General features: G+C 38.7%; 1 protein-coding gene and 1 pseudogene across 6 annotated transcripts in view; one reads left to right on the forward strand and one right to left on the reverse strand.

The window, feature by feature from the left end:
* The window catches only part of Nachralpha6 (nicotinic acetylcholine receptor alpha6), a 221,660-nt gene that overhangs the window by 81,099 nt on the left and 113,546 nt on the right, over positions 1 to 27,015 (reverse strand). For all 6 annotated transcript variants that reach the window (XM_072894487.1, XM_072894486.1, XM_072894485.1 and 3 more), the window contains exons 7-8: positions 9,562 to 9,637; positions 6,075 to 6,269 (exon numbers count right to left, since the gene is read on the reverse strand). In XM_072894487.1, coding sequence (XP_072750588.1) covers positions 6,075 to 6,269; positions 9,562 to 9,637 — 271 coding nt within the window. The remainder of the gene's footprint in view (positions 1 to 6,074; positions 6,270 to 9,561; positions 9,638 to 27,015) is intronic.
* Positions 17,935 to 26,682, forward strand: LOC140666833 (uncharacterized; annotated as a pseudogene).

A 27,015-nucleotide genomic window follows, 5' to 3' on the forward strand; every position in this document is an offset into this window, starting at 1 on the left:
ATTCTTCATGAAACCAATTTTCATCTTGTATTTTCTGAATGATTAAAAATGGTCGATTTTTCTAAACGTAGCAATTGAAATATCGTTGAATTTAAATTTGCACACCATCTCTTTGTCGATTCATCAAACATGAAAATGTTTTGAAAAAGTATAAACACGATTAAATAAAAATTTGCTTAAAATGATATTCAGCTTTTATATCGTGGGAAAAGTTTTACGCTGAGGTAATTTCCTCAAAAAACATCAAAACTGGCGTTGCCGCGACAGAAGCATATATATCAAAAAGTTGAAAATGTCGATTGGTGTCAAAGAACTTATTCATTTATCCTAATCACATACTTGCCGTCGTAAATTACATCGGTGCACACGTGAGTGTAATTTGGTGGGTAACGACAGTGATTGCGCAGCGGAAAAGTTATTTTCGTCTTCTTTCTCGCTCACGACTTCTCATCTATCCACAGCGCAATGAAGGAGAAATTTACGAAAGAACGCGATAGTACGTCGCCAGAATTCTTAATAAGACGGCAAGTGCTATCAAATTGCGCCTAGATAGAGTCATCAGCGTTTACGGGGTCAAAATTTTTTTCTTGCTTTCATTCGATGAAATTTTACGGGCTATTATAACGAACAGCGGGACTTTAACCAACGTAGAACGATGCGACGTGTAATTTTTAGCTCGTTCAATTTTTTACGGTTATAGCGCAACGAGTGCTCGTAAAATTCTGAGGTTTAATTTCATCTTGATGAATGATATAGTTGGTTTCTGTAATATTATTTAATTATATAAGTAAAAGCTTTAAGCTTGGCACGTCGAAATTTTTGCAAGTAAATCAGTTTTAATTATCGTCAAATTAGAGAAAAAGAGATAGCAAATATTATTAATTCTTAGAGTCATTAAAAACTAAGCAATGCTCACACAACGCATGTGGATGGACATAAACGTATTTCATTATTGTAATATCCGGAAACTAGTCCATAAAGTATGACATGTGATAATGAGATACTTTGCATATAGCCGTGTTGCAATGCTAGACTTTAGTGCAACTTGTGTCATGGTTGACAATGTCAAGCACAAATTGCACGCGCCGAAAACCCTGAGCACTGAGCGTTGTATCATTTATTTAGCGTGATTAAATTGAGCGATGTTGAGAACAAGACGTCGAGAGTGCTAAAATTCATGAATAGAAATTGCGATACAAGAAAGAAAAAGAAGTGCTTTCGAGAAAGACGAAATAATGCGCGCCGAAAAGAGCGAAATTTATCTTGTAGATAGATAAACGTAAATTCCGGCGGTATTATAATTTCTCTACCTCTCGTTTTGTATATCTATAAAGTAAAGTACGTACTATGAAAACGAGCTATATTCATACGTGCATGCACTTAGCGCTACATTATAAAATCAATTTTTAACGCGCTTATATTTGCAGCAATGCACTTGATTCGAGATTGTTTAACCATATTTTTTTTAATATACTGTATTCGAAATCGCATATGCATGCGAAATATTAAACACGATTATTCAAGTGTTGTTGTAGAAATTTAATTTGAATACTGTTTTAAATAAATACGCAGAACTTTCTTTTTACAACTAAAACTGCATTAAAATTCTGGCAGAATAAGTTTCTATTCGAAAATTTAATTACACGATAAGATTTTATTTAATTGCGCTTTAGAAAATTCTATTACCACAAAAAGTAGTCTAGTTTCAATTGCTTGCAACTCTGGTAATATTAATGTTCTGATATTTTTAGTTAAAAGGGAAAATCTACTCGAAGTTAGTCAAAGAATTAATTAAAGTTAATGTATCTGTAACATCTTATAATCCGTATCTCGATCGAACATCTCAAGGGAAGGCTCGAAAGTTGTAAATTTCTCCTTACTTCATAATTTAATTTACAGCATAATTTAATTGAAATTCATTGACGTCACAATAAAGTCGAACGTAACAGTCTCTCTCTATAAAGTTTCGATCTATTGATATTTATTCATGAAAAGACATTGATTCGACACTTCGATCTCCACGAGGACTACAGTGAGAAAGCACTAAGAGGAAATATTTTCACGGTTTTACGAGCTATACCGAAAATAATACGCGACATAAAGAGCGCGCGATGTCCGGTCTGTCTCTAACATCATAACGTTATAACGCTCATCGAGAGCAACCTCGGACACGAGGGCGACGACATCGACGGCAACACGAATCGGCGTCGACATTGATTCTGGGTTGTCGTTTTCCCAAAGCACCACAAGAAAATTCAATTCTCGCACGCGACGAACGAAAGGTCGTTTCTCAAACCATCTACGTTATGCAAGATCACCTGTCAAAATGAGATTGTCAATTGCAATACTTTTCGACATCGAATAAAATGTTAAAAAAATTATACATGTGTGTGTATATATATATATATATATATGTGTGTGTGTAAAATAGCAACGTTTATCGAGATGTATATAAAAGCTGCGAATACTGACGCGTTAGAAATTGATTTTATAATGCAGCACTATGTAATTTTTCGGATAAACAGGATAAATGATACAATCCCGATAGAAGGAGCAGAATGCGTGTTTCGTAAAAATAAAAACCTAAGTGCACACATGCACGAATAATGCTCGTTGCATGTTTTCATACATTTCTCTACAAATTTATAGAAATACGAAACGGGAGGTAGATAAATTATAATACCGCCGGAATTTACGTTTATTTATCCACAAGGATTTCGCTATTTTCGGCACGCATTTTCGTTTTCCTCGAAAGAACGACTTTTTCTTTTTCTTTTTTATATCAATTTCTACTCACGAATTTTTATACTTTCGACGTTTTGTCCTCGACGTCTTTGGATTTAATCATAATAAATATAAATGCCATGGTAAAAATAAATGCGACAACGTGAGTGGTTAGCAGATTTTTGGTGAATGCAATTTGTGCTTGACATTGTCAATCATGGCACAAGTTACAATAAAGTCTGGCATCACGACTATATGCAAAATATCTCATTATCACATGTCCATATTTCATGCATTAGTCTCCGGATATTACAATAATGAAATACGTTTCTGTCCATACAAATACGTTATACGAGCGTTACTTAGTTTTTAATGATTCTAAAAATTAATAATATCTGCTATGTATATCTTTTTTTAATTATAGTAAAAAAATATATAAGCATGTAATGTACATAAAATTTCTATTTATATGACAGAACATTTAACTAAAAAAAAATTAAATCGAAAATAAGGTGCAAGAAATTAATGTTTTGTTTATATAATATATCAGATTTATATGTATCTTGTACAAAACATTTTTGCGAAAGATTTTAGATCATTTGTTTTGGTTTTTGAGGAAAAGTTAATGGAAAAATATGATATCCCTGCACAGAGATATTGCCCGATAATTGCTACAGCTTTCAAAACTCTTCTTAAATATGACAGATGGGAAAAAGGCCGAGAAACTCGGCGCGAATTTCGCAATGAATCCATTATAATTTACAGCGATGCACTTCCGACTAATCCCGCGTGAAAAATAACGGAAGGAAGAAAGCAATCTTAGCAATACGTGAGGAAGTATCGAGAACGTATCGAGAATTGAGGATTGGATGATGAGTACGATCACGTGCCGAGAGTGAGTATAGGTATAGGTATACGATAGGTATCCTGAAACGAGTTGCTCGCAATCGAATTCATTCGGCGAAACGATTGTCTAATATCTTACTTTGATGTTCCGTGAGTTTTTATCGAACTCTTCTCGTTGATTCTTCCAAGATGGGAATTACATTCTTTTCGGTTCGTACCCGACGTTGAAAAAGCCTGATTAAAAGCAGCGTCGCACGAGACGAGAAACGACTGCTGGTAGAAGATTACGAGACGCAAAAGGGTTAATAACCATGAAAAATCGATTGAAAAATCGAATTAAAGAAAGTATTTAGATAGGTTGATGGTGGCGTGGTATCCGCCAATGGATCCGCCACTCGCCACTTCTGCGTGATCTTACAAAAGTCGCGCAAAGCACCCCACAGGGAAAAATCCCATTATTTCCGACACGTCAAAAACTTCGAGGGGAGATAGCGACTCTCTTTTACCCGATGTACTGTATTATCGAGAGTTGGAGATTGGATCTGTCGGTGCGTTATGAATATTCAATGGAATGCGCAGGTGTCATTTTATGCAATTTATTCGGCGCTTATCGTAAAGTAGTGAGCCAGTGGTAGAGATGCAATTGCTGTTAGATATCGAGTGTTAACCTTGAATAATTGAGGGGTCCCGGTGTTTTCGGTTGATCATTTCCCGATGGACCATTTCGAAATATGAATCTCTCGATCCATCAGACTTAATAACTTGTCAGATTTAACGTGGACATTTCATTAAAATGGAGCATGTACGCGGATGTACGCCTACTCGAATGGGGTGCGCCAAAATTCCGATACCATCGGTCAATTTGAGTACAGTGCTCATCGTGGACCTGGGAAAAGCGCGTACGTAATATTTCACGTAGCCTACCGTCGCTGCAAGACCAAAGGAGCCGTTCGAGAGAGGCTTATTCCGTCGAGCCGCTGAAATATGCATCGCCCGGCGGCGTTTACATGTCGAAATACACGGCGTACTATGTAACATGCAGCTCGCCCTTACAGGTTAACGCGACGTACCGGTTTGCTCGACGTATCCAAAATTCAAATCACGCGGCACTCTTCCTCGAACGACCCTTCGTAAATGTAAACGTGGACGTATAAACCCGCGAGACCTCGAAGGCGGCCATAGATATTGCGATTTTACGAGATAACGTGGCGACCGCACTAGGCGTCTGATGCGCAAGAAACGCGCACATACAGAAGTAAGAAGAAAGTATCGACACGTTAGTAAGGCCATGTTATCCACGTAAATGTGAGAGATAAATACAGCGAGGAATATCGATTTCGCACAACTGATGCGGTTCTTTCGGCACTGTTATTTCTTATCCATGATAAGATTTATGGAGCCCCTATTTATTTAAACGATCAAAGAGAATATCAGAAGATGATTTATACTTATCAAAATACGTATAATGATAATTATATCAATTTTACGTCGATAAATTGTTGAAAGCAGAAATCGAGATTAATGGAAATGGTTATCCGAAGAATAATATACTCCTATCTCACACCAGCAATAAAACGCGACGATAAAAATTTCTACTGATGGTTAGGTAATTGCGAAAATATGTTCGTTTAATCGATACGCGAAGTGAAAGTGCACGTCGTCTGTGATAAATATCCGAGAACGAGAGCTTTCGAGACATCGAGAGCCCCTCCCGAACGATTTAACAGCCGCAAAAGTGTGCGTGTGGTCCGTGAGAGGAAAAAGAAATGGAGTCTCGCTGTATAAATCGCCGTTACATGAGAGTTGCCCGACGAGAATGTTGCGCGACGTCGTTTGGTCGTCTGTAATCGAAGTAGAGTCGATCCTGACTACTTCCTTCCGTCGTCAAAACGAAACAAACGTAGGACAGTCAGCAGTGGCGCCGAGAGTATAAAGTATGAACGGAAAGTATTCACAGAAAAGTATAAAGACGTAACACGCGTGTATAAGATATGTAATATATACAGCATACATATATCATAGTATACCATCTTATGTTAATGCTGTAATTCTATCATTCACTAATGAAATGTCATCCACTAATTGAAGCGTGGAAAATTAGAAAAGCTAGAAAATTTCTATAGGTAAAAATTTATAACGGACGTGTGAAAAACCTCTAAAATCCTCAATGTGTGCGAACTATAAAACTTCAAGTTCTTCGACAATCGTGATATGATAAAAAATCTATTCGTTGGAAAAAAAAAGATTCGTTCTTCAACGTTGCACACAAAAAAAAAAAAAAAAAAAAAAAAAAAAAAATTAAGGCTCTAACAAGTTAGAAAATTATCACGCGTGTCTTAAAAACTCTACGCGTCTCGTGTAAAACTTTCTATTCTAAAAATTGACTCTATCGCGTATATATTACATATCGTGTAAACAGTAACAATCCCAAACGAATCAATCGAAAAGAAAGGAGGAGGTGTGTCTGGCTGGTGTGCAGGCAGGCATGCTACGAGTTACGTTACCTAGGGTGAGCTTCTCGCCGGAATCGGGCGGCAGGGTGAAGCCCAGTAGGGCCATGCTCGATATCAGCACGCAGGGCACGATCAGGTTGAAAAAGTAGTAGAGGGTCCTCCTGCGTATCTGTATCGTGAACGTAACATCGACGTACGGCTCCGGGCAACACTGATACATTATCGTGTTCTTCTTCCCCGGCATACCTGGAAAAAGTGCCAGAACCGATGTACACACCGACATGTCTGTCTGTCCGAGGGACTAAGAAAGAATGATGAAAAAAAAAAATATCGATACCTTATGCGACCCGACTAATCGCATCAATTGCGTTTCTCGATTACGGATAATTTTATTTCCTCACTCTCACTTTTTCTTCCCTCATTACTCGCTATATATTTTGACCCTACTGTTCTTACAGAGACAATGTGTTGCCACCGGAGAACATAATAAAGCACTTGTCTATCTACCCATCTTTGTCAGTGTCTCTATCTACCGCGGACCTATGTTTTTATTATTACTGTCCTTCGTCTTCTTTACTTTTTTTCTTGCTACTATATCTGTACTGTGTCCTGAGGGGACTAAAATCCCAAGATATAAAGTATAGTCTATCTATCATACCTCCATCTGTTTTATCGTGAGACTACGTAGACACATAAATGCCATCGAGTTGTGATTCGTGTGGTTGCGTCGATTTTACTATAATTACGATTTCTCTGTAATTCTTTTCTCGCACGATCTCGCTTTAAAAATTATCTTAGGATTAGATTCTCACTAGATTCGCATATAACGAAGATCTCGTCGAGTTGGAAAATTTTCTCTGCTATTTCGACCGTCGCAATTCTGTTTCTGCGACAAGTTAAGTTACTGGCAAACGAATGGCGACGACATATATGCGCCTCGCGATAAAACAGAACTTGTCCTCTTCGTGGTCTTTAAACACGATGCACCTGCTGGCACGCTCTCGCCGCCAGAGAATGGTGAGAAGCGACTAGGCGAAAATCGAGCGTTCGATACTTTTGAGGACGGAGGGTTTTGAGATAGCTTCCGATCGTATGGACTCTCGAATCGATCTCGGTTCGCGATATCGGACAGTCACTTGTTGCTGCTTCTTTTCTCAGGACGCTTTTTCTTTGTATTTCCACGTACGACTGTGTGCTCGACGCATTTGGCTCGAGATAATTAACGTGCCTCGGAAAATACATGGACACTTTAGAGGCGACATTCTAAATTACATCGATACATCGACATATGTTCACCACGCGAGAAAGAATTGAGTGTGTCGTTTTGTCGGTGTCACAATAGATTAAAAAGGCATTGAACTTGGCATATTTTATTTATTGGTATCACAATTGAGAATAAATTTGGTCTCTGCCATCTTTTAAAACAGTCGTTGCTTGATATTGATTAGTTTAACTTTAAATCTTTATTCAGTTTCGCTTTCGTTTCATATGAAGAAAACTACTACTGGATGTCCAATGACATTCATTGAAACGAAAACATATATATATATATATATATATATATGCATATATGTGAAACGCAAATTCTTTCGTTTTATGCGACATTGTGTTTCTCTTATATTCTTACGCAAGATTTTTATGTGTCTCTCTCTCTCCCTCTCTTGAAATGTTGTTTCGGGAGAATGCGCTCTTTTCTTGCCAGGAATTTTTCTCTCGCTCCGATATATATGTACATATTTTCAAAATTTTTCTCAAAATACTAGATCTCGAGACTATCGCAAATTTCATTCCTGTTGCAACTTCGATTTATCGACACGGTGAGCTACTTTCGAGAGAACCACGAGAATAGCACTTTTTGATAGCTCGAGGAATGTAGTAAAAGTCGTAAAAGAATGCGGACCAATAAGTGAGACAGACGCGCGGGGGAAAAGAGGAAAAGAGCATCACATTGCCACCGCGAAGGGGGAACGTCATAAAGTCATACCCCGTTGCGGTATCGCGCAAGAGACACGGAGGACTCATAAAATCTTTCGGTTTCTATTCGGCAGTGTGATATCGATCGCGATTTCACGCGAAACGAAAAGCTCTAGGAGTTACAGCATCTGCGAGAAGCATCGACGAAAAGCCGGGGGTGCGGTTTCTTAACGACTTCCATCAGCATTCCTTCACACATCGATGACGCTGTTTCGTATCACCCGGCGAAAATTTGCGTCCTAGAATCCAGCCGACAAGCTGGAACGAATTAGAATGACAGATTTTCTTCCACGATACACTCTTTCATCATTTTTACGAAAACTGTCATTTTCTGACAGAAAGGAACGAAGAAATAATACAAAATGAGTCAAAATATATTTTCATCGTGTAAAATATAAGAAAATTTAGATTAAGAAACATAATTCAATTTTGATAGTACCGAAGGAGTTGAGAGACACAATATAATCGAAATATGTAAATACAATTATATATTCGTGAATTATGTAATATAGCAATCACGTAAAGAGGTTGTAACTCGAATTGTATATTCATATCTTTGTATCACGTCGATGCAATTCAAATTGCAATGCAAAGCAGATAGGAAACGGAGAATAAACTTTTCGCCAGTTGTGAATAATAGTCCTCAAGTAAAGATTCGCTTTGTAAAACAATTTAATCTTACTGAACTACCCACAGAATTACATAAATGAACCACATAATTGTGCACTAAGAATGAAACGCGAACAAAAGATTACATCATGCTGTTAAAGATAAAGCCGCGTAATTATCGCGTCCGTAGAAAATAGAATCGTTAAATCCTAATAATAGCTTTGCGATATATTGCATTTTACTCATCATTCTATTCCCATTCTCTGTTTCCATAACGTACAAGCTGTACAAACAGATTCGCAAATTGCGATGGATTAACGTAGCCGCATTATCATTGTGCATGCATGCTGAGAACAGGCGAGGATTAAGTCCCGACGCGAAACAGCAAGAGAGAATCTAAATTACATCGAGCACTGTCTTCTCTTCTTCGGATCTACTAATCATTTGTTTTTCCGAAATAAATTGCTCGATCGTCATTTCCATCGAAACAGGACGTATCGGCAAAACGCTGCATTAAAATCTGATCCGTTTCAATCAAGCGATTGTTGGCGAGAGACAAGATGTCATACCCGGACGTGTCAAAAAAATCACATCGACATTTTATATATATATATCGCTATAATACGTATTAATCTTTCAAATGATTAAATATTGAGCGAAAATCGATAATAATCTGATAAAAATTTATATTCGTCCACACGTGTAGGTACGTTTGCAGATTTTTCTCCATCTTACGACTGTGAGCGGATTAATATCGTACGATTTTATTTATTTATTTATTATTATCGATGCGCATCGAGTCGATTCGAGATTCTATTTTTAATCTAAAAATACGTTCATTCGCGCGTTCGTAAGCGCGTGTACATACACACACACACACACACACACACACACGAGCCAATACAGATTCTGATTGGCTTGACAAATCATAAACTTGAGGCTCTTTGAAACTCACCGATGAGGTACCATTCCCCGTTCATGATGAAATCGGATAAGTCACCACCCTCCTCTGAGTTGAGTACCAGATCGAGCTACCAAGGTCAAAGTTTGATTAAGACGGGCACGTATCTACACGACGGGGGCATTCCGTTAGGTAAGTCGAAGCCGAACGTGCCGCATGCAGCTATGAATTCCGCTCGCGTCTACGCCTACGTCTACATTAATATACATATGTCTACGAGAAGGTGCATTCGCAATCTGGCATTACGTGATAAGACGTGCAACGGGGAGAAATCCACTCGACCGATGCGAAGAAGAGACGGACGGTGGTTTCTTTTCTCGTTGTAAGTAGTAGTGCGCCGTATTTATAACGCGTCTGGAGAAACGCATTTGTGCGGCCGACAGGCGGAAAAGTGGCTCTTTAACGTCGCTGAAAATTGCTTTTCGCGCGGTCAACAAGTCCTTGTTCACGACCAAGTGTTCGCAACTTGAAGTCACGAATATAATATGCGAAATTCTATAGCTGCGAAATTTTTCCCCCATGCGAAACTTTCAATCGTATCACGCATGTCGATAAGACGAATAGGTATATTTGTGTACCATCTGCGGAGGGGAATAAAAATAGATCGATCGACTTTCGCCTTCATAAAAAGCCTTAGGTATTTCAATATTTCACGATAAGGAATTTCCGAAGATTCGAGAACTTTTTCGAGAATCCGGCAAGTTTTCTAGCTGACGAGTTTGAGGTGGACGATAAGTGAAATATTAGCCTAAAGGCTTCGCGAAAGCTAAAATCAATAGCATCCATTTTCATCCGTATAATCTTCCATATGACGATAAAATATAGTATTAGCTTAAAAACACCTCGTTTCTCGGGTAGATTTCGCGCTCGATTGCTTCGCACAGATGTCTCAATTTAAAAGTAATAAGAATCTACGAAAAGATTTCACGGCCTGCTACTTCTCTATGGATATATCACGTTGTAATCATATTAGAGTAATTGAAAGAAATCTTGGACGGAGAAGAAAGATTCCTGCTACCTTTATTTCTGATCTTATCTACACGAAGGATTGGAGAACGGGAAATAAAGTGACGACACCGGTGGGAAACCATAGAAGATTTTCTAGTTACCTTAAAGTCCCGTATCGCTCGTCAGATATCTGTTGCTCTTTGATCGAGAGCCAAATACGATATACGGGGTTCGGCTGGTTACTATGAACCATCCAAGGCTTCGAAAAAGCTTTCTTTGATGCACAAAACTATTTCTTGTGCTATTCAACATTTAATTATTTGTAAAAGTGTAATTATTTGTAAAAGTGACGCGAAAAATTAATGTTAAATATAAATCACACAGAATAATTTTTAATATAATTCTGTAAATATATTCTCGCGTATATGTATATAATATGTACATATCTCTTGCCTCGAATGTTTTTTTGTATAATTTTTTTATTCAGAGAATATTCCTCAGAGTATTATTCCTTGGAGTAGGGAAAGAAGATATTATTCGTAAAGACGTTATTTTCCAATATTCCCGAGCACATTAGAGTAAAACGAGTTTGATAAAAATTCAGTTTAGTCCTCGATGCACTTCGTATATCTTTTGAAAAGAACGTTATTTTTCTTTTCTCAAAATACATGTGAAAATCCGTGTCGCGCTCGTAGGGAGAAAATTGGAAGGAGCGTACGACGTAGCAATCACAATTTGCAGGAAAGAGTGACCGGTTATGTCACGTTTATTTTCTCATTCTCGGGAAGAGATTGCCGTATCCAGCTTATATCTGTACCCGTATTCGGCCAATCAAATCGACTCGTTCACTTTATCTTATCATCATCGCCCTCTTTTTTTCCCGTTCGTTAATCCCTCTCTCATGATCTTCCGTAATAATTCCAACTACGTAGCAGGTGTTATGTATCGTGAAATTCGCACCGAAAATTACGGACGGATTACACGGGACTCGTAAAGTTAGCCCCTCATAATTCATCGCGACACGTATATTTTGCTTCGGTCTTTATTCACGGAATACCTAGCTACACGTAGTTTATTGCGCCAGCGCGATGCATCGGGAATGGACGTCTCGAGATGCAAATGCATCTCTACTGTTATGCGCACGGCTCAGCATCCTCTTAACTAATTAAATCCAATCTTCATATATAACGCCTCTTATCCGACCCGTTTAATCAAGACGATGATACTGGAGGAGCGTTTCTGCAGGATAGGCTTATCGTACATATACAATCGAGCGCCTCGTTGAATAATTATAGCCTCTTTGACGACTAAAGCATAGATAAAAATGAGCCATTTCTCGCTGTCGACCGCAGATTTAATCTGTCAAGGAATTGAAACCAATAATAATTTTGATGAGATCAATTCTCCACACTACAAATTCAAATAAATATATCTCATACAGGTATCCATTGGTTTCGAATAAATGTCGAGATTATCTTCGTATATAGATGTAATATCGAAATATGAACTTGCCCAAAACTAGATCGGTTTCAATTTATGCTGCAAACGGATTAATGCACGCATAAAAACAATATCGTAATCAAATAGAAATAATGCGATTTGACGTCATCTCGTACTACTTAATTGCCAAATAAACGATAATTAAATAAACTCTTCGTCTCCAAAGATCATTATCGATCACATCAGTCAATCTCTGGCCGAGAGACCATTTTTAATTCTCACCTCTCCGAATTAACATCGCGTATTTCCGTTAATTCCCCGAGAATTGTTATTAATTATTTGCGCGCTTTTTCGAAACGTGATTTCAAGAGATTTACCGCACGATACAATACGTCGCGGCAAATGGACTTGGTGCAGAGGAAGGAACATCACGGTCGAAGCACGGTTGCATTTATATTTCACGATAGTAGAAAGTACGAAGACTGCGTTTGAATACGCCGACTTAAATGTATCGCGGATGAACACACAATTGATCATGCCTTTCTTTATTGATCCACCCTGAGGTGTGTCTACGAGTACATTTCTACACAGGTATACAACAAACGTACATATATCCTTTCGTCAATCAGAGATTGAGATTGCCAATTATAACTTGGGCGAGTTCGATTCTCGATGTTTCTCGAGTACGGAAAATCGCATCTTGCGCGACAAACAACAGACATGAAAATTCATTTTCGCATACATGTAACGCCGAAATCTAAACTCGCCGAAATTATTCCGGTACTCAATCTCGGTTTGTCGGTTAGATTCGCATCGTCGCGTCAACACGTACACAGACACGTGACAGGATAAGGACGAAGGGAGGGATTTTGCATGTCAACGGCGGACATCATCTACGCATCGTCAGGAAGGCATGCAGCTACGCCGCGCACACGACACGGAACGGCCATTAATATTTCTGTACATACATATATATACACACACACACATACACATAACATGCGACACACACGCTGTACAGATAGATCAATCAATACGGTTGATGTTGATTCGTTGAGTGACACGGAGGGCGAAATGGATTCGAACAAAGTTCGGGTGTGTACGACATATAGACGACACAGTTTTTGGTTGACACAAATCTATATATATATATGTATATATATGTATATATATATATATATATATATATATATATATATATATATATATATATATACACAGACACACAATTTATGTCATGGGGGAGAGCAGTCGATATATGAGTCAGGCTGGGGGCGGGGGGGCCGGGTGTGGGGGAGAGACAACGTTTATATGCAGCGGAGCAATTGGTGAAAATGCGCACGGAATCTGCATTTCGACGGGGCGATGCAGCGACGGCGACGGCGACGGCGACGGCGACGGCGACGGCGACGGCGATGTGTTGTAGCGGCGCGTAATCGGGAATCGAGAACGAGCCACGCAATTTCGGCAGCTATCCTATCTATATCTATCGAGTCACGATGGCGAGCAAAGCTCGTAAATCCCACCGCCGCGTCGCGCCGGAATATACGTATATATGTGCGATGTGCGAAAACGCGCATGGCTTGTATATACTCGTACCACCGCGCCCAGTCGAGGATTTCGCCATGTGCGGCTTGATTGAATCGCGGTGCAAATTGTTTAATTGGCCGCGTCTTAATTAATTCCCACGCGGTCGATACTAACGCGAGTTCTACAAACGCGATCTCTTTCAAGTTCATTAAAGACTCAAATAATTATCGACGAATTATTCTCAGATTTTAGGCGCAGAGATTCTTTGACAATTCTGTACAAGAATTGTTATACCTTAAAATTGTAATCAATGAGAAAAGATACGTATAATGATTTAAAAAAAAAAAAAAATTGTCGCCTTACGATTCGATTGTTCCTGATAAGTTCGGTTTCTCGGTAAAGCCACGATTTACGAGCGAAATTTGCGAATATTTTTTAGCATTTCAAATTGACGACAGATCACTAAGTGAACTCGCGCGAGAACGCGTAAACGAGCTCGGTATTGATTACCGAATCTGGGCTGATCGTTCCGCTCGTAAATACTAAACTCGCGATATCGTATTCGCACGTGCGTTTGCACGTGCGTATGCGATTTGTGTGCTTCACACATACAATCGAATAGAAAAGTCGTTGTTGCGTGATATCGAACAAAGTAAGACCCGAACGAATATACAATGGTCGCTCATTAATTTCTCGTGTATAACGCGGGATCGATACGGAACTGCTGAAATATGATAATGAAGCATTTTCCGTAATGAGCAAATAATTTTCGGTTAGAAGAAGCATGCTGCAAAAAACGATGAAGGATAAAAATCGGTGTTTTTCCCCGATGTCTGTAAGTTGCGGGAACTGAAATTTGCGGGAACGCAACGTTTCCTGATATTTTGCAATGGCGGCACATTATTTCGAACTTTTAAAAGGCGAGATGGTGTTCCGTTGAAATATTTCATCTGTATAAAATAGCACCGGACGCGTTGTAAAGTTACAACATTTTACGTTTAGTTGACTGAAGCACTTTTCTGCGCGCAATCGCGAAAAGGTCGAGTTAAAATCCAGGGAAAGAGAGAAGATATTCTCCACCGCGCTGTCGCCGCACGCTGCACCGCGAAAAGAAAGGCGGCGGTAATGGCACCGCTCGACGTTGCGATGTATCTTTATGGACGATGGGGTTTGAGGAAGTTTACGATTCTTTACGATCTACGATTCTCGTCCGACACGCAAATGTGGAGGGAAGAAGTCGCCCGTCCTCGGCGCGTCTCTTGTTGTCTCGGTCCTTGTACGATCCTTAATTCACCGATCACGAGGGGATGTCTCGCGATCGGACTTTACGCTCGCGTAGCGATCGATTTACAAACAACGATTGCGCGAGCAATGAAGCTTTGTGATTTTTTACGATTGTAATCGACCGTTAAAGACGAGACGTTAAACCTTCGAACCGAGATAGCGCCAACGAGCCGCGTGCGGGCGACTTCCTCGAGCAATAAGGATGTCCAACTTCTCGTCGAGTAACACTTAAGGGTTAATAATAAGAGGAACGCAGCTTAATGTATTCATCGAGAGAGGTCGGTACATCTTTTTCTCTCGTTTCGGCACGTGGTCTTACATGAGTGCCCTAGCTCGCACGCACCGCACGTTTAGTGTATCAGATTTAATTACAATATAATCTATAATTCGTGATCAAGTGCGCCGAGGGGCACGCAAGTAAGAGCGCATCCGAACAAACACACGTCCGCTTTGCGCTTACGTAGTTGCGAATAATCGCTTCTTTTAAAGCTTGTCATTTGACGGCAAGTGCTGCTATCAACTTTACGAGATTATGTCGTTATCGTTGTCGTGCAGACTGTAGATCCTTCATTATCGTTGCAAGTGGAAGTTTACGCAAAACGATAATTTCGCAATTTCGAATTTTAGTCATAAACTTAATTATACATAATAAAAGCGTTCGATAGATTTCTTTTTAGTATGCGATATTCGATTAATGGTAAATTTTGTTTCACGTTGCCATGTTATGTTAAAATATTTGAAAGAAAGATCTGTGTAAAGAAATTTAATTATCTAATTAAATTATATACATATAAGTATCTAAAAATATCTAAAATATATCTAAAGATATGCGTATACGTGTTGATATTGATTCGATGTATTTTATACGTCCTACGATAAAAATGGATCTGTCTCTATGTGAAGTTCAAAATACGTGCGTACAATCGACCTCTGATGTCACTTTCTGTCAACGATAGGCAGACAAATCGAAACTGTCCGCGGCGTCGATCAATACCAGCTGCTCAAAATAAATGTCCACAGCTCGTATTCCTCGTTGATTTACTAACCTCGGGGTTTCAATTCGAGGCGATCGAGAAACGTATTTCGCTGCAGTCGGGCGAGCCGATAGGCGGCCGTTCGTCTTGCCCCGCCGAGGAATAAATTCCAATGGTGGGAATTTCGCGAGAGAGTAAGTCGAGGGTGTTCGTGTTCGAGGACTGACGAATCGGCGGCTGTAAGGATACGCGACGGGACTGACTGAAAGAAAGACGACGCGTGGACGGAAGAAGGTGAGAGACGCGCAAGAGGAAAGGAGAGATGGAGCAGCTGTGCTTCAGAGAGAAGTGTCTCGACGCGTCCGTTGCATACCGTGAAGCGGCAGGAACACACATGTGCAACAGGTGAAAGGCAGGTATCGAGCACCTCGTTTATTTCTCGACATCTAGCCTCGTCGCGGTAGGGACAAATTTTTTTTAACACATTTATCGCGCGAAACCTCTTCTCCTTCCGTCCTTTTCAAAATTGCGCGTCTCTACTCGATTAGAAATTTAAAAACTTGACACATGTCAAACGAATGAAATTTTTAATCCTCCTCTGATTATATCTGGGTTCGTGCGTTTTTTGTTCTCCTTTCGTTATTTTATATCGAGATTTTTGCTTTTACGCGTGTATATCCAATTACTTATATGCGAGCGCGAAATATGATCATTAAACAGAAATACTTTGCGCAACAAACTTTCGCAATTCTCATCAAAGTAAGGAGTAGCCAATTAAGAGTAATTTCTTTGCCACGCATATATAGAGATGATATGAAATAGTTTTCCTTTTATTTTGACTAATTTAAAATTTTGCGCCCGTTTTATCTTCATTACGCGAATACGTCCGAGTATAAATGTGCGAATTTGTATTTTTTCCTTGTCGACATTTTATCGTTCGAATAAAGTTGCGTCTAAAATTTTCAAGACCGACTTGGGATGACGACGGCTAAACCGTCGCGCAAAAGAATCACCTGTTTTTCATGTTGAACGAATGGGAGTAATACGAAAAGGCAATGGGACGGTGAATAAAAATCCGCAAGATTGTTTGCGGTTTATCATTCGCGAATACGGCATGAGAAGCACGTGTCTTGTGTCGCTTGGCAACAAGAAACCGTCGTGCGCTATATCCGTTGTACGTATATGGGTAGCGTAAACCACAAGCCGCCGATCAACATACGCGCGAATATTTAGTGACATGTTATGCGCTTAGTACGAAGATTAAGCACGCGCGAGTCCGTAATTTGCGATTCGTACGTAAAACCGAGCTCTAATAATCGAATGTAACATCATATCCCTTTCATTTCTCTTCGTGAAATCGAAATCCGTTGGTGAAAATTATGGCTTTAATTATATTCGCTACTGTTTCAGATGTAGTATATTAGATACGCACGATCGACTTGCGTGTGTGTTTAATTTATCGATCTCGTATAATTAACGAATGTACATCAATAACATTATTTATGCGGGATTCGAATTAATGTAAAATTATTGCGGCAACTATACTATCGCCTTTTCATATTGTGAAAATGATATGAGGCGTATATATTTGTGCATTCAGTTTGTGGATTTCTTCCACACCAGCTCATACAACATGGCGACCATAATTAATACGCAATTAGTATGTTTCATACAATATCTTCCGTACAATAAATTATATGATTATTGACAAATGAGATTAGCATTATCTTCTTTTACGTAGATTGTTTGCTTTTTCCACTTGCATGACTTTGAAGCGCGTCAAGCGATCAGTCAAGGAAACATTTATAAATAATTTATTGTTCCGAGAAGATCGATACCTTTGAAAGATCGCCTCGGAACATCAAAGTAACGATAACCATAACGACATCACCCGATTTTCTTTTTCTTTTTTTTTTTTTTTTTTTTTTTTTTGACAAGATGCAGACGCGCTGATGCGCGCGAAGCGAACGCGAACTTAGCCTAAGCTTAGCTGAGCGAGTACTCATTCTTTGGATTCTCCGTTCTATCATATTTCTTCGTCTCTATATCGTCGATTAATCGATTCGATCCGTGACCTATACGAGTCGTTGACCTGTCTTCTAATCCAGCGACTGTCCCGTTATAGTTATATATGTATCGCGCGTCGATGTCGCGTCCGTGGCCCACCGAAGACTAAAATGTACGCGAAGATATGAGGTAATGACTCTCGATGGCAAAACTTTTAAATTAGATTTTTCTCGTGCGACGTTTTCCGAGACCGTCGATAAAACTCGCTACCTCAGCCGCGTGTTAATAATCAATCTTCTCTCACTGGAGATCCGTTATTAAATCGACACTTGAGCCAGACTCAGTTTTTTATATTAAGGACGCGAGAGACTGTAGAAAGTATTACCAGCAGATTGTAATCTCTGTCGACAATCTATCGAATATAGTTAAGCTTTGCTCGTTATTCGCAGGTGTCAACTTTGATTTTAAATTCAATTCATCTTATTTGTTGTTTACTCTCCTCTCTCTCTCTCTCTCTATATATATATATATATATATAAATATATATATATATACACACACACATATATATATATATATATGATGCATATACCGACACGTGCGCATGTACATGTGTTACGTGTGTGATCACGTGTACACGACATATCTTGATCTGCATAGTTAGCGGTTCGTTGGTTTATAGTTTATATTATGGAGATCCCAGATGTTCTCCGCGAACTAAGGATAAACTCGATTTACGGTTAACAATTTACGATTAATGTAAGACGATGGTTTAACATTAGCTCTGTCATACTATTATTGAGCTTTACTGTTTGCCTATCAACGACTCAATGTCTTACGACAGTTGTAAACCGAGTTTTATGAGAAAATACTTTTGCTCGATAGAATCTTGTAAATTGCCGCTCTCGCAAGATTACATATGTGTTGTTGCTTACTTGTAAATTATATCGTGATAATAATTTCTCAAAGAATCTAACACTGACCGATCTTGGAACAGCTGTATTGAATAAATTAATATTAATATAATAAAAATTTCTACTATTTCTGCGACTGAAATTTTATCGATTAAATGCTGGTAATACTCGTTATGCGATCTGTAAAGTCTCAAAAATTATACGTATAATATCACATCAGTGACTCACATTGGCTACTCACTTTGCTACGGTTAAGCCGAATTCTGTCCGAATGTTTTAGCATTGTCACAGTGAATTGTCAGTTGAAAAAATCAAAGTGCAAGGCTAGTTAGCACGAGGATCGATCGAGAATTAACTCTCGTGGATCGAAGTGCGCACGACCAGAACGGAGAATCTCAAGAATGGGGACTTGCCTGTGGCTGGCACGGAGACATCACTCAGCTATCGACTCCACGGAAGGTAGGAAATTCAGACTCGTTGGTGGATCGACAGATTACAAATGACTTGATCCTCGCCGGCGACCAAGACGTGTTTGCGTCGACGGATCGCCGAGGAGGAACTGCTCGGAAGAGATGAGAGTTAAAAGAATGTCCGTGAAGATGTAGGAGAAGTCGGATCACAGAAACAGAGACAGAGATAGAGAGGCGGAGAAGGATCGGGAGGAGTCCTCGCAAATTGTTCATAAACGAAATGGCCGGAAGCGCCAGCGATGACGAAGCGGCCGGAAAATTGCATGGAACGGGAGCGTCGTCGTCGGTTATTCCGCTGAATGAACGCAAGCGAGGTGTTTCTCTCGCTCTCTCTCTCTCTTTCTCTCTCTCTCTCTCTCTCTCTCTCTCTCTCTCTCTCTCTCCTCTCAGATAAATCGACTTGAGAGGAAAGTGATCCTCGGCTGCTGCTGCTGCTGGTGCTACTACTGCTGGCGCGATTACGTAAATTGGTGCGTAGTCGTGGATTATACGCGCGAACACTTTTATAATTCACCATCGATACGAGTTAAAGTGGCGTTAATTTTTCTTCCTTTGATGCGACGTATTTTTTTTTTTTTTTGGATCAGTTCTTTGATCGGGACCGAGTAGATTTCGAAACAGTTGTTATCAGTGCTAATTAACGTAATTTTCTCGGAATCAAATGAGTCATAGCGATTGTTGAAGCGATTTAATACGCGTGCTTGCACTTTTTCAACGTAAAAATTCACTAATTACTGATCAAGCGTTGAATTAATTATCGAATAATTCTTAAAACATAGAAAACGCTTTCGTTGAATTATCTGTCGACGGATAACTTGGACTGATTAGATTCAACTGACTACTGACAATTTGATTGATATTGCATTCTGCCGAGTTAGTGATACAAGTCGATATATGATCAGACATTGATTTATCCTCGCAATAAAAAAGACATAAGAAGCGATACTTCTCTACGTAAAAAAATCAACATGTAAAAATTTAAATAGATATCTCGATATACGTAAATACGTCTTGCAAATGCTACATAAAATATTCTCGTTTTAAAGTTTAAACGCTTTAAAAAAAATCTAGATTAAATTCTCGAAAAAAGTACTCTATCTCGATATATACGCGTAACATTCCTCAATAACTCTCGTTAGCAAACTACTGAATACTTGAATACTATCCTTCGAATCGAACTAATCCCGAAACGGCGAGATACGTAACGCGAAGCGCACAACAGGCTCACCTTCCTCTAGCTACGAATTATCGTCGTGATAAATTATGCACATCATGCGCAGCAAAGATCGCCGTTGCATGCACGAGAAATTGTCGAAGCGATAAAAAGTAGGAAATAGAAAGATAGAGAGAGATTGAATAGATATAAAGCGTATGTATACAAGCACGCGACTGTAATCGTCATGAGGAAAAAAAAAGAGAAAGAAGGAATCCTGGACGCGCAGGAAATCGAGGATTCAGAAACAGCTTGGATGGAGGACGACTCTTCGCAAGAGGATAGATATCGGTGAAGGATAATCGGTGCGGAGTCGATAGTAGAACGACGTGGACATGTGCTCCATGCAAAATCGTAATTTCCAGCTCAGACATAATCACGTGGTCCCTGCTTTGACTGGTCTATGTGTATGTGTGTGAGGCATGTATAAGTATAGTTTGGGTCGGTTGTGTCGCGCGGTCTCGTCCTACACTTCCTTTTCTACAGTATCTTTTCGACGCGGGGAAGACGCGGGGAATAATCTGTGTATCGTTTGGATATATGTATAAAATCCCGGAAATCAACCCACGTTGCCATTTCCACTCGTTTTTCTTTTTTTTCTTCGTTCTCTTCCTTTTCTCTCCCTTTTATTTTATTTCTGCATTTTCATTATAGTATATAGAGGTATATGTATATATATATATTGCGAAAAAGCTCTCACTCGATACTCGAAGAAAAAGCCCGTGGAAGCAAAGTAACACCGGCAAGCGACATCAGCACATCATAGCGCCCTCCTCTACGTAGGAAGGTTTATATATGCCGACACCATTATATATAAGATTCAACATAGCTATAGCCAATTCGTGTGCTCAGATTGCGCTCGTGACGTGGTTACGAAATCTCGGTTGTTTTGATTGCATTCATTAACAAATCATTCCAGCACTCCGAAGGGAACCCAATTAACTTGATTCAACAGGCAATTAGAATAAATTGTTCGAAAGAAAATAGATCAAATTTGTGCATCGATGAAGAATCGATTTAATACCGCGCGGCCTAGTTGCAAAACAAACGGACATCAAACGCGAAAAATTCAAATTTCATTATTTCAAATAAAATTCGCTCGGGCACGAATTTCCGCAGGAAACGATAAACGTTTATGACTATCTCGTAAAATGTTACCATCTTTGCGACCCAAAGTAGTAAGTACCTGTCCATTAACTGCGTTTTAGTATGAATTGAATAAATAAATTTGTTTATCGGAACAACAAAATTTTTATATCGATTTAGAATGGAATCGACAACGCGACCGCTCGTTATATTTTATCTACTTTTGCGAGTCAAATCATTTTTGTCGCTGCGTCGAGAAAATAGCTAAATCTGATTTCATTAAATCTGGTTTAAATAAATGATAAGCAACGTGTGCATGTACATGTGAATGTAAGTAGAATGATTACGGCAATACTATTACGAGGTATAGTAAAGCTGTGAAAGTAAAATGAGAATAAGAGAACGGACCGAACTTAATCGTGAATGTAATTTAAAAAAGCCCTTGCCGGAGCTTTGTCCGCGAGTGATTTTAATGGTGGATAAAAAGCTTTGAACGCAAAGAGCGGTGCCGTTGTCTTCTCCCGGAAAGTATGTCCTTACCCGAAACAATTTCCAAGATTTAAAGAACTGCATATTAATAGTTTAATCGGAAGTCGAGTGATCGATTGGTGACGGGTACCTGCGCGCGAACAACGACGACGTCCTCGTTATTAAAGGCCACTGTCGGTCGGAAAATCGTTCTCGTCCCGTGAACGTTTTATGAGAATCGCTAATAATACTCACGTTCGGCCGGTATGATTCGAGAGACATTGATCCCTCATTAAGATTCCATTATTATCGAGCTTGCCTTATGGTCGACGACGAAGTTCGACGAACCGAATTCGCGATCGCTTTATTATACTGACGTGACGCGACGCGGAGAAAAAGAGCTACTGTACATTGAAATGGATGGATTATTTATTATTTAAACGCGAAATTTATCGGAGAAATGATATTCATTACTCTGACGGTGCAAATCATGTTAAGTTCGATCGTTTCTTAGGAAATCCACGTAAGATGTAATTGTCAGATAAAAATCAACGATTAAATAAAGTCTCTACAGGCCTCAGGATATTTATTATGAAAGAAACTCGTGCAAAAGTCATTTGATTGACAAAATGGACTCATTAATTATACATTGTTAAAATAGTTTGTAATATTTTATTCTTTTCAAAGTAAAATTGCACTGAATTAAAAGTTATTGATTATGAGTATCTAAAAAATGTATAAATCTCTGAAATATCTCAAATATTAATAAATTTTATCTGTCTCACGTAGATAATTAAAATAGACAGATGAATGTTGCACGAAATGACACGAAAAACTTAATATGCGCTGAGACAAATAATGGCAGAATCTATTTCTTTCCAAGTGGAAATCGATAAGACCGCGTTGTGGAAGTACAAGGATTATTTATTGCCCGAGAGATAGTCCCGCCTGAAAAGCAGTGCCAGTTTTTTAGCCTTATCGATGTTAGCTGCGTATTAAAGCGATGGGGACAAAGAAAAATGACGGAGTGTTTATAAATTTATCGACAGTGAGGAGCGAGGAAATAGTTTGACGCGCAATTTATGAGAATGCTTAAGCGTGTACGTTATTTATCATCAAAGCATGCGACAAAGCCGCAACGTGTGCGCTTAATGATTTTAATATTGTCAAAGTCAGTAACGTCGATGAATTGAGACAAATCATAAAATTACAAAAACGCGCAAACGCAAAATAGTAAAATGTCATTTATTGATTTCGATAACTTTTTAAAGTTATATTTTAAATATATTTATATTTGATTGTACAAATAAAAATGTTCAAATAAATGGAGAAAAATATGCCCATAGATGTGTATGATAGACCACTATGATTGATTTAGTTTCGATTTGCTCGCACGTGATTTCATTATCGATGAAAAGCATCCTTTTTGAACGATAACGACGATAGTAATAGAGTTAACAATAGATTTCCGCGGCGATACGTTTGTGAAATTTTGTATCCGACACTTGTTGTTCGTACTTTTATTCGCCGTGATAAGTGCGTTATTCGACCGTCACAGCGTTTCATGATGCATCAACAGCAAACGGAAAATCACAATTTGTCATTTTTAGTTTGCTTTATGGCTCAGCGATGTGTCAGTTTTTGCACGAGTCGCGATAAATCGTTATCATAAAGTTCGGTCCCTCCTCGCTCAGGATCGTAAAAAACATCGCAATAAAGACGTCAGACGGTCTATATTAAATTTGCACGTGTATAAAAATGTGGTCTTCACACGTCACGAGATATAAAACACTGAGACGATATGAAAGAATATTACCATTAATGCATGTAATTTTCTGACTTTTATATTGTCAAACGGATATTAAAATAAAAATGTCAATCAGTCGTATTATATATTACGTTTAAATTAATGTCTCTCTTTCTCTGAAAAGTATAAAACATTTTTTAAACAAAAATGATTTAATTTTATATATCGTTATTGAAACAGGCGTTATTTAATTTTATGTATTTTTATTGAAACAAGCGTTAAGCAAAACTTTTTACACAAATATATATTATGTATATTATGTAAATTATATTGTTTCGATATTCGATATTCAATACATTATAAATAAATTAAGTTTTTTAAATTAGGTAGAGTTGCATAATGAAATACGAAATTATATCGATTCTCATTCTCGTTAATTCCGTGAGTCACGACTTTGCTATGACAAAACTGGGAAGCTTCACGCTTGATAGCAAGTGGTTCTTTGCGTGAGAGTCTCGAAGGGCTGGAAACTGTCACGGACGTGGCGAAGTGTCGAAACCGGGTCGTAAGTAAAATGAATTTAACATTTGGCGTTTATATGCGGTCTGCAAACTGCGCGCCGTGGGAACGAGCTCGACAAACTCGACGTCGCGAGTTAGATGCGATGCCTCGCATATACGCCTTAATATCTGGCGTATACACAAACATGCACATTTCGGTTTCTACATATTACGACGACGGGGAATAGTTGCTGTGTCGACGACAAAATTTATCACCCGCGTAATGAAGAGACGTAAAATCGTGAGAGACGGTTTCAGGGATTTACGATTACGCTTGCAACAAAATCAAATTGCATTTCCGTCAAACTTTATTGGCAATTAACGTGAATAGTTCAACGTGCAAAAATTTTACGAATCTGAAACTTTGAATTATCCTCATTTGGCGCACTGCCACCTTCAAATTTGAAATTAACGGGATATTGGAAAACTTATGTAGCCGGGGAATTAGACAAAGATTTTAGAGAATTAATATCAAAATTGCATAAAACTTTGATAATTGATAATTTGGTAATTAATGGGAAATTTACGAGAGATTAAGTTATGACAAAGAGGCGATGATGAATACCCTCTTCTTGCCGAGGCGTAATTTTCTCCGGAGCGGAAACATCCAAATGCAAATGTCGCGGTTATTATGCAGAGAATGTTATAAAAAGGACAATTAAGGATAATTAGCGTGTAACGCAAAAGTATCTCAACCGGAAAAGTACGTATCGTAAATTGCGCACTTTGGAGGGAAGACAACGGCAATTTATTTAGCGGAGCGAATGTAATTATCCTTGATAACGCACGTTGAAATATCCACGACACAATCTATGAGAGCGTCGAGATCGTTCCATTAACGGTGGCCGCCATGGGTTATCCGCAATTGAGATATAATCGACTGGAGTTAGTTTGACAAAATTTTATCCTTGGCGCTACGTTATAAAACTAATATCTAAAAATAAATTCGCCTCTTAAAAATTGAATGACGTATAACAATTAATTTCTTAATATACATATATATAAATTATTTTTCTTAACTACGCGAAATGAGATTAAAACGATTAGGAAACTTAACTATAATATAAAACGATTATCCTTGCCTTTTTATTAAAATATAACATTTATATAGGTACTGCACATGATGTGATTTAACTTTATATTATTTTTCAGAGAATTTTGAACTTAATCACAGTAAGAAAAAGTAAGTGCACTTTTCGAATTGTCGAGAAATTTGCGTAACAAATTAACTACGATCGAACAAGATAGCCTTCCTGACATTATAGAAACAATTATCGTCGTCGGTTCGGCACATGGAAATAGCGTTACGGTAATACTGCGTCGAAATCGCTCCATTAATGGCGATCACCTCAAGTTACCCGCAATTTGGAAATAATTGAACAGGGCGAGATCGAATCGACGATTCGAGGTGTACGCATTATTTCCGTACGCTAATCGACTCCCGGGATATTGTATTTACAGAATTTGCGGAGCAGTAAATGCACAAAAGTTTCTCGAATTAATGCGCGTGAGAAGAAAAACGCTTGAAATTAATTTCCGTTATCGGAAATCGTTGCGAACGAAATAGAAATCGATAAAGTAAGCGAATCGTAAAGCGGCGTTTTTCCTGCCTCGATTATCGCGAAGATATTCGCGTTTTCAATTTGAACGGAGCAAAGTCTACGTAAAAGTACGTACTGTTGCAGACTGGAATTACGCTCATGGTCTTTTCCGGAGTGCTGGATATCCCTGATACACCTTCCTATCTTACTTTATTTCTTTCTTGTCGCGGATCTAGTTCACACATACGTCGGTGCGTGTGATACGTGTGTCGTACGTGGTGTAACATGTAATGCTATATATCATATATATATATATGCCTATGTTATAATATGTATATAGATCCGAGCTGAAGCTACGAAGCGTGAGAACGGCTATCTATGGAGCATCGCTATTGTGTGTTGCACTTGTGAGTTTTGTGTCGGACAGAAGAAGCCGCGTGGTGTGCCCGTCACGGGCGCGGGATGAGGTTTATCTGGTCTCAGTTGGGACCAGGGGTCAGGAGAGGAAAAGTGAGAGGCGGGTCGAGACTTTCATGGTAGCGAGGGTTCTGATGGCGAACGGACACCGAAAGTGGTTTGCTCCATTTGCGATGCCGATAGAGCGCCAGAGGATTTCGCGATCCTCCGCTCGCTCGTCGAAGGACGACGACGCACAGATGGGATAATATTCTCGGCAGTTTTCTCTGCTGAAAATTTGGTCGCCAACTCGTTAAGCGAGAACGAGACGCGGCTCGGTAATTGGTAATTGGACGGTAATTAAGCGACGTGAGCCGCGATTGAAACACGTTTTTATCGTTGCGGTTTCGGAGACAAATTAATAACCTTTTTCATAATCACTTATTAATTTTAAAATATGCATCGCGAAAAATGCATAAATATCTATAAAAATTAATATGAATTTTAATTGGAACAGCGTTGTGAATTTAATTATTTCGAACAGGAAACGTAGCATTAATAATATTTTATATCAAATTATTTATTATAAAAAATTTATGTATTCGCTATTTTTTACATTGAATGTTTAATTTGCGCTATTTAAAAAATAGTCACAATTATAAAAATGATTAATATTTTCAGTTCCAATAAAATAACATTAAACGCAAATTGATTTATACGAACAGTTATTATTCAGAAAATCTACACCGATAAATAACCGAGAATTTTGGTAGATTTTTATATCTCACATATTATAGCGTTATTATTCATCCGATAGTGAAAATATGTCGAAATTTTCCATCGAAAATTATGCAAAAATGCGATCATTCC

The sequence above is a fragment of the Anoplolepis gracilipes genome, chromosome 6 (assembly GCF_047496725.1).
Source record: "Anoplolepis gracilipes chromosome 6, ASM4749672v1, whole genome shotgun sequence".
NCBI lineage: Eukaryota > Metazoa > Arthropoda > Insecta > Hymenoptera > Formicidae > Anoplolepis > Anoplolepis gracilipes.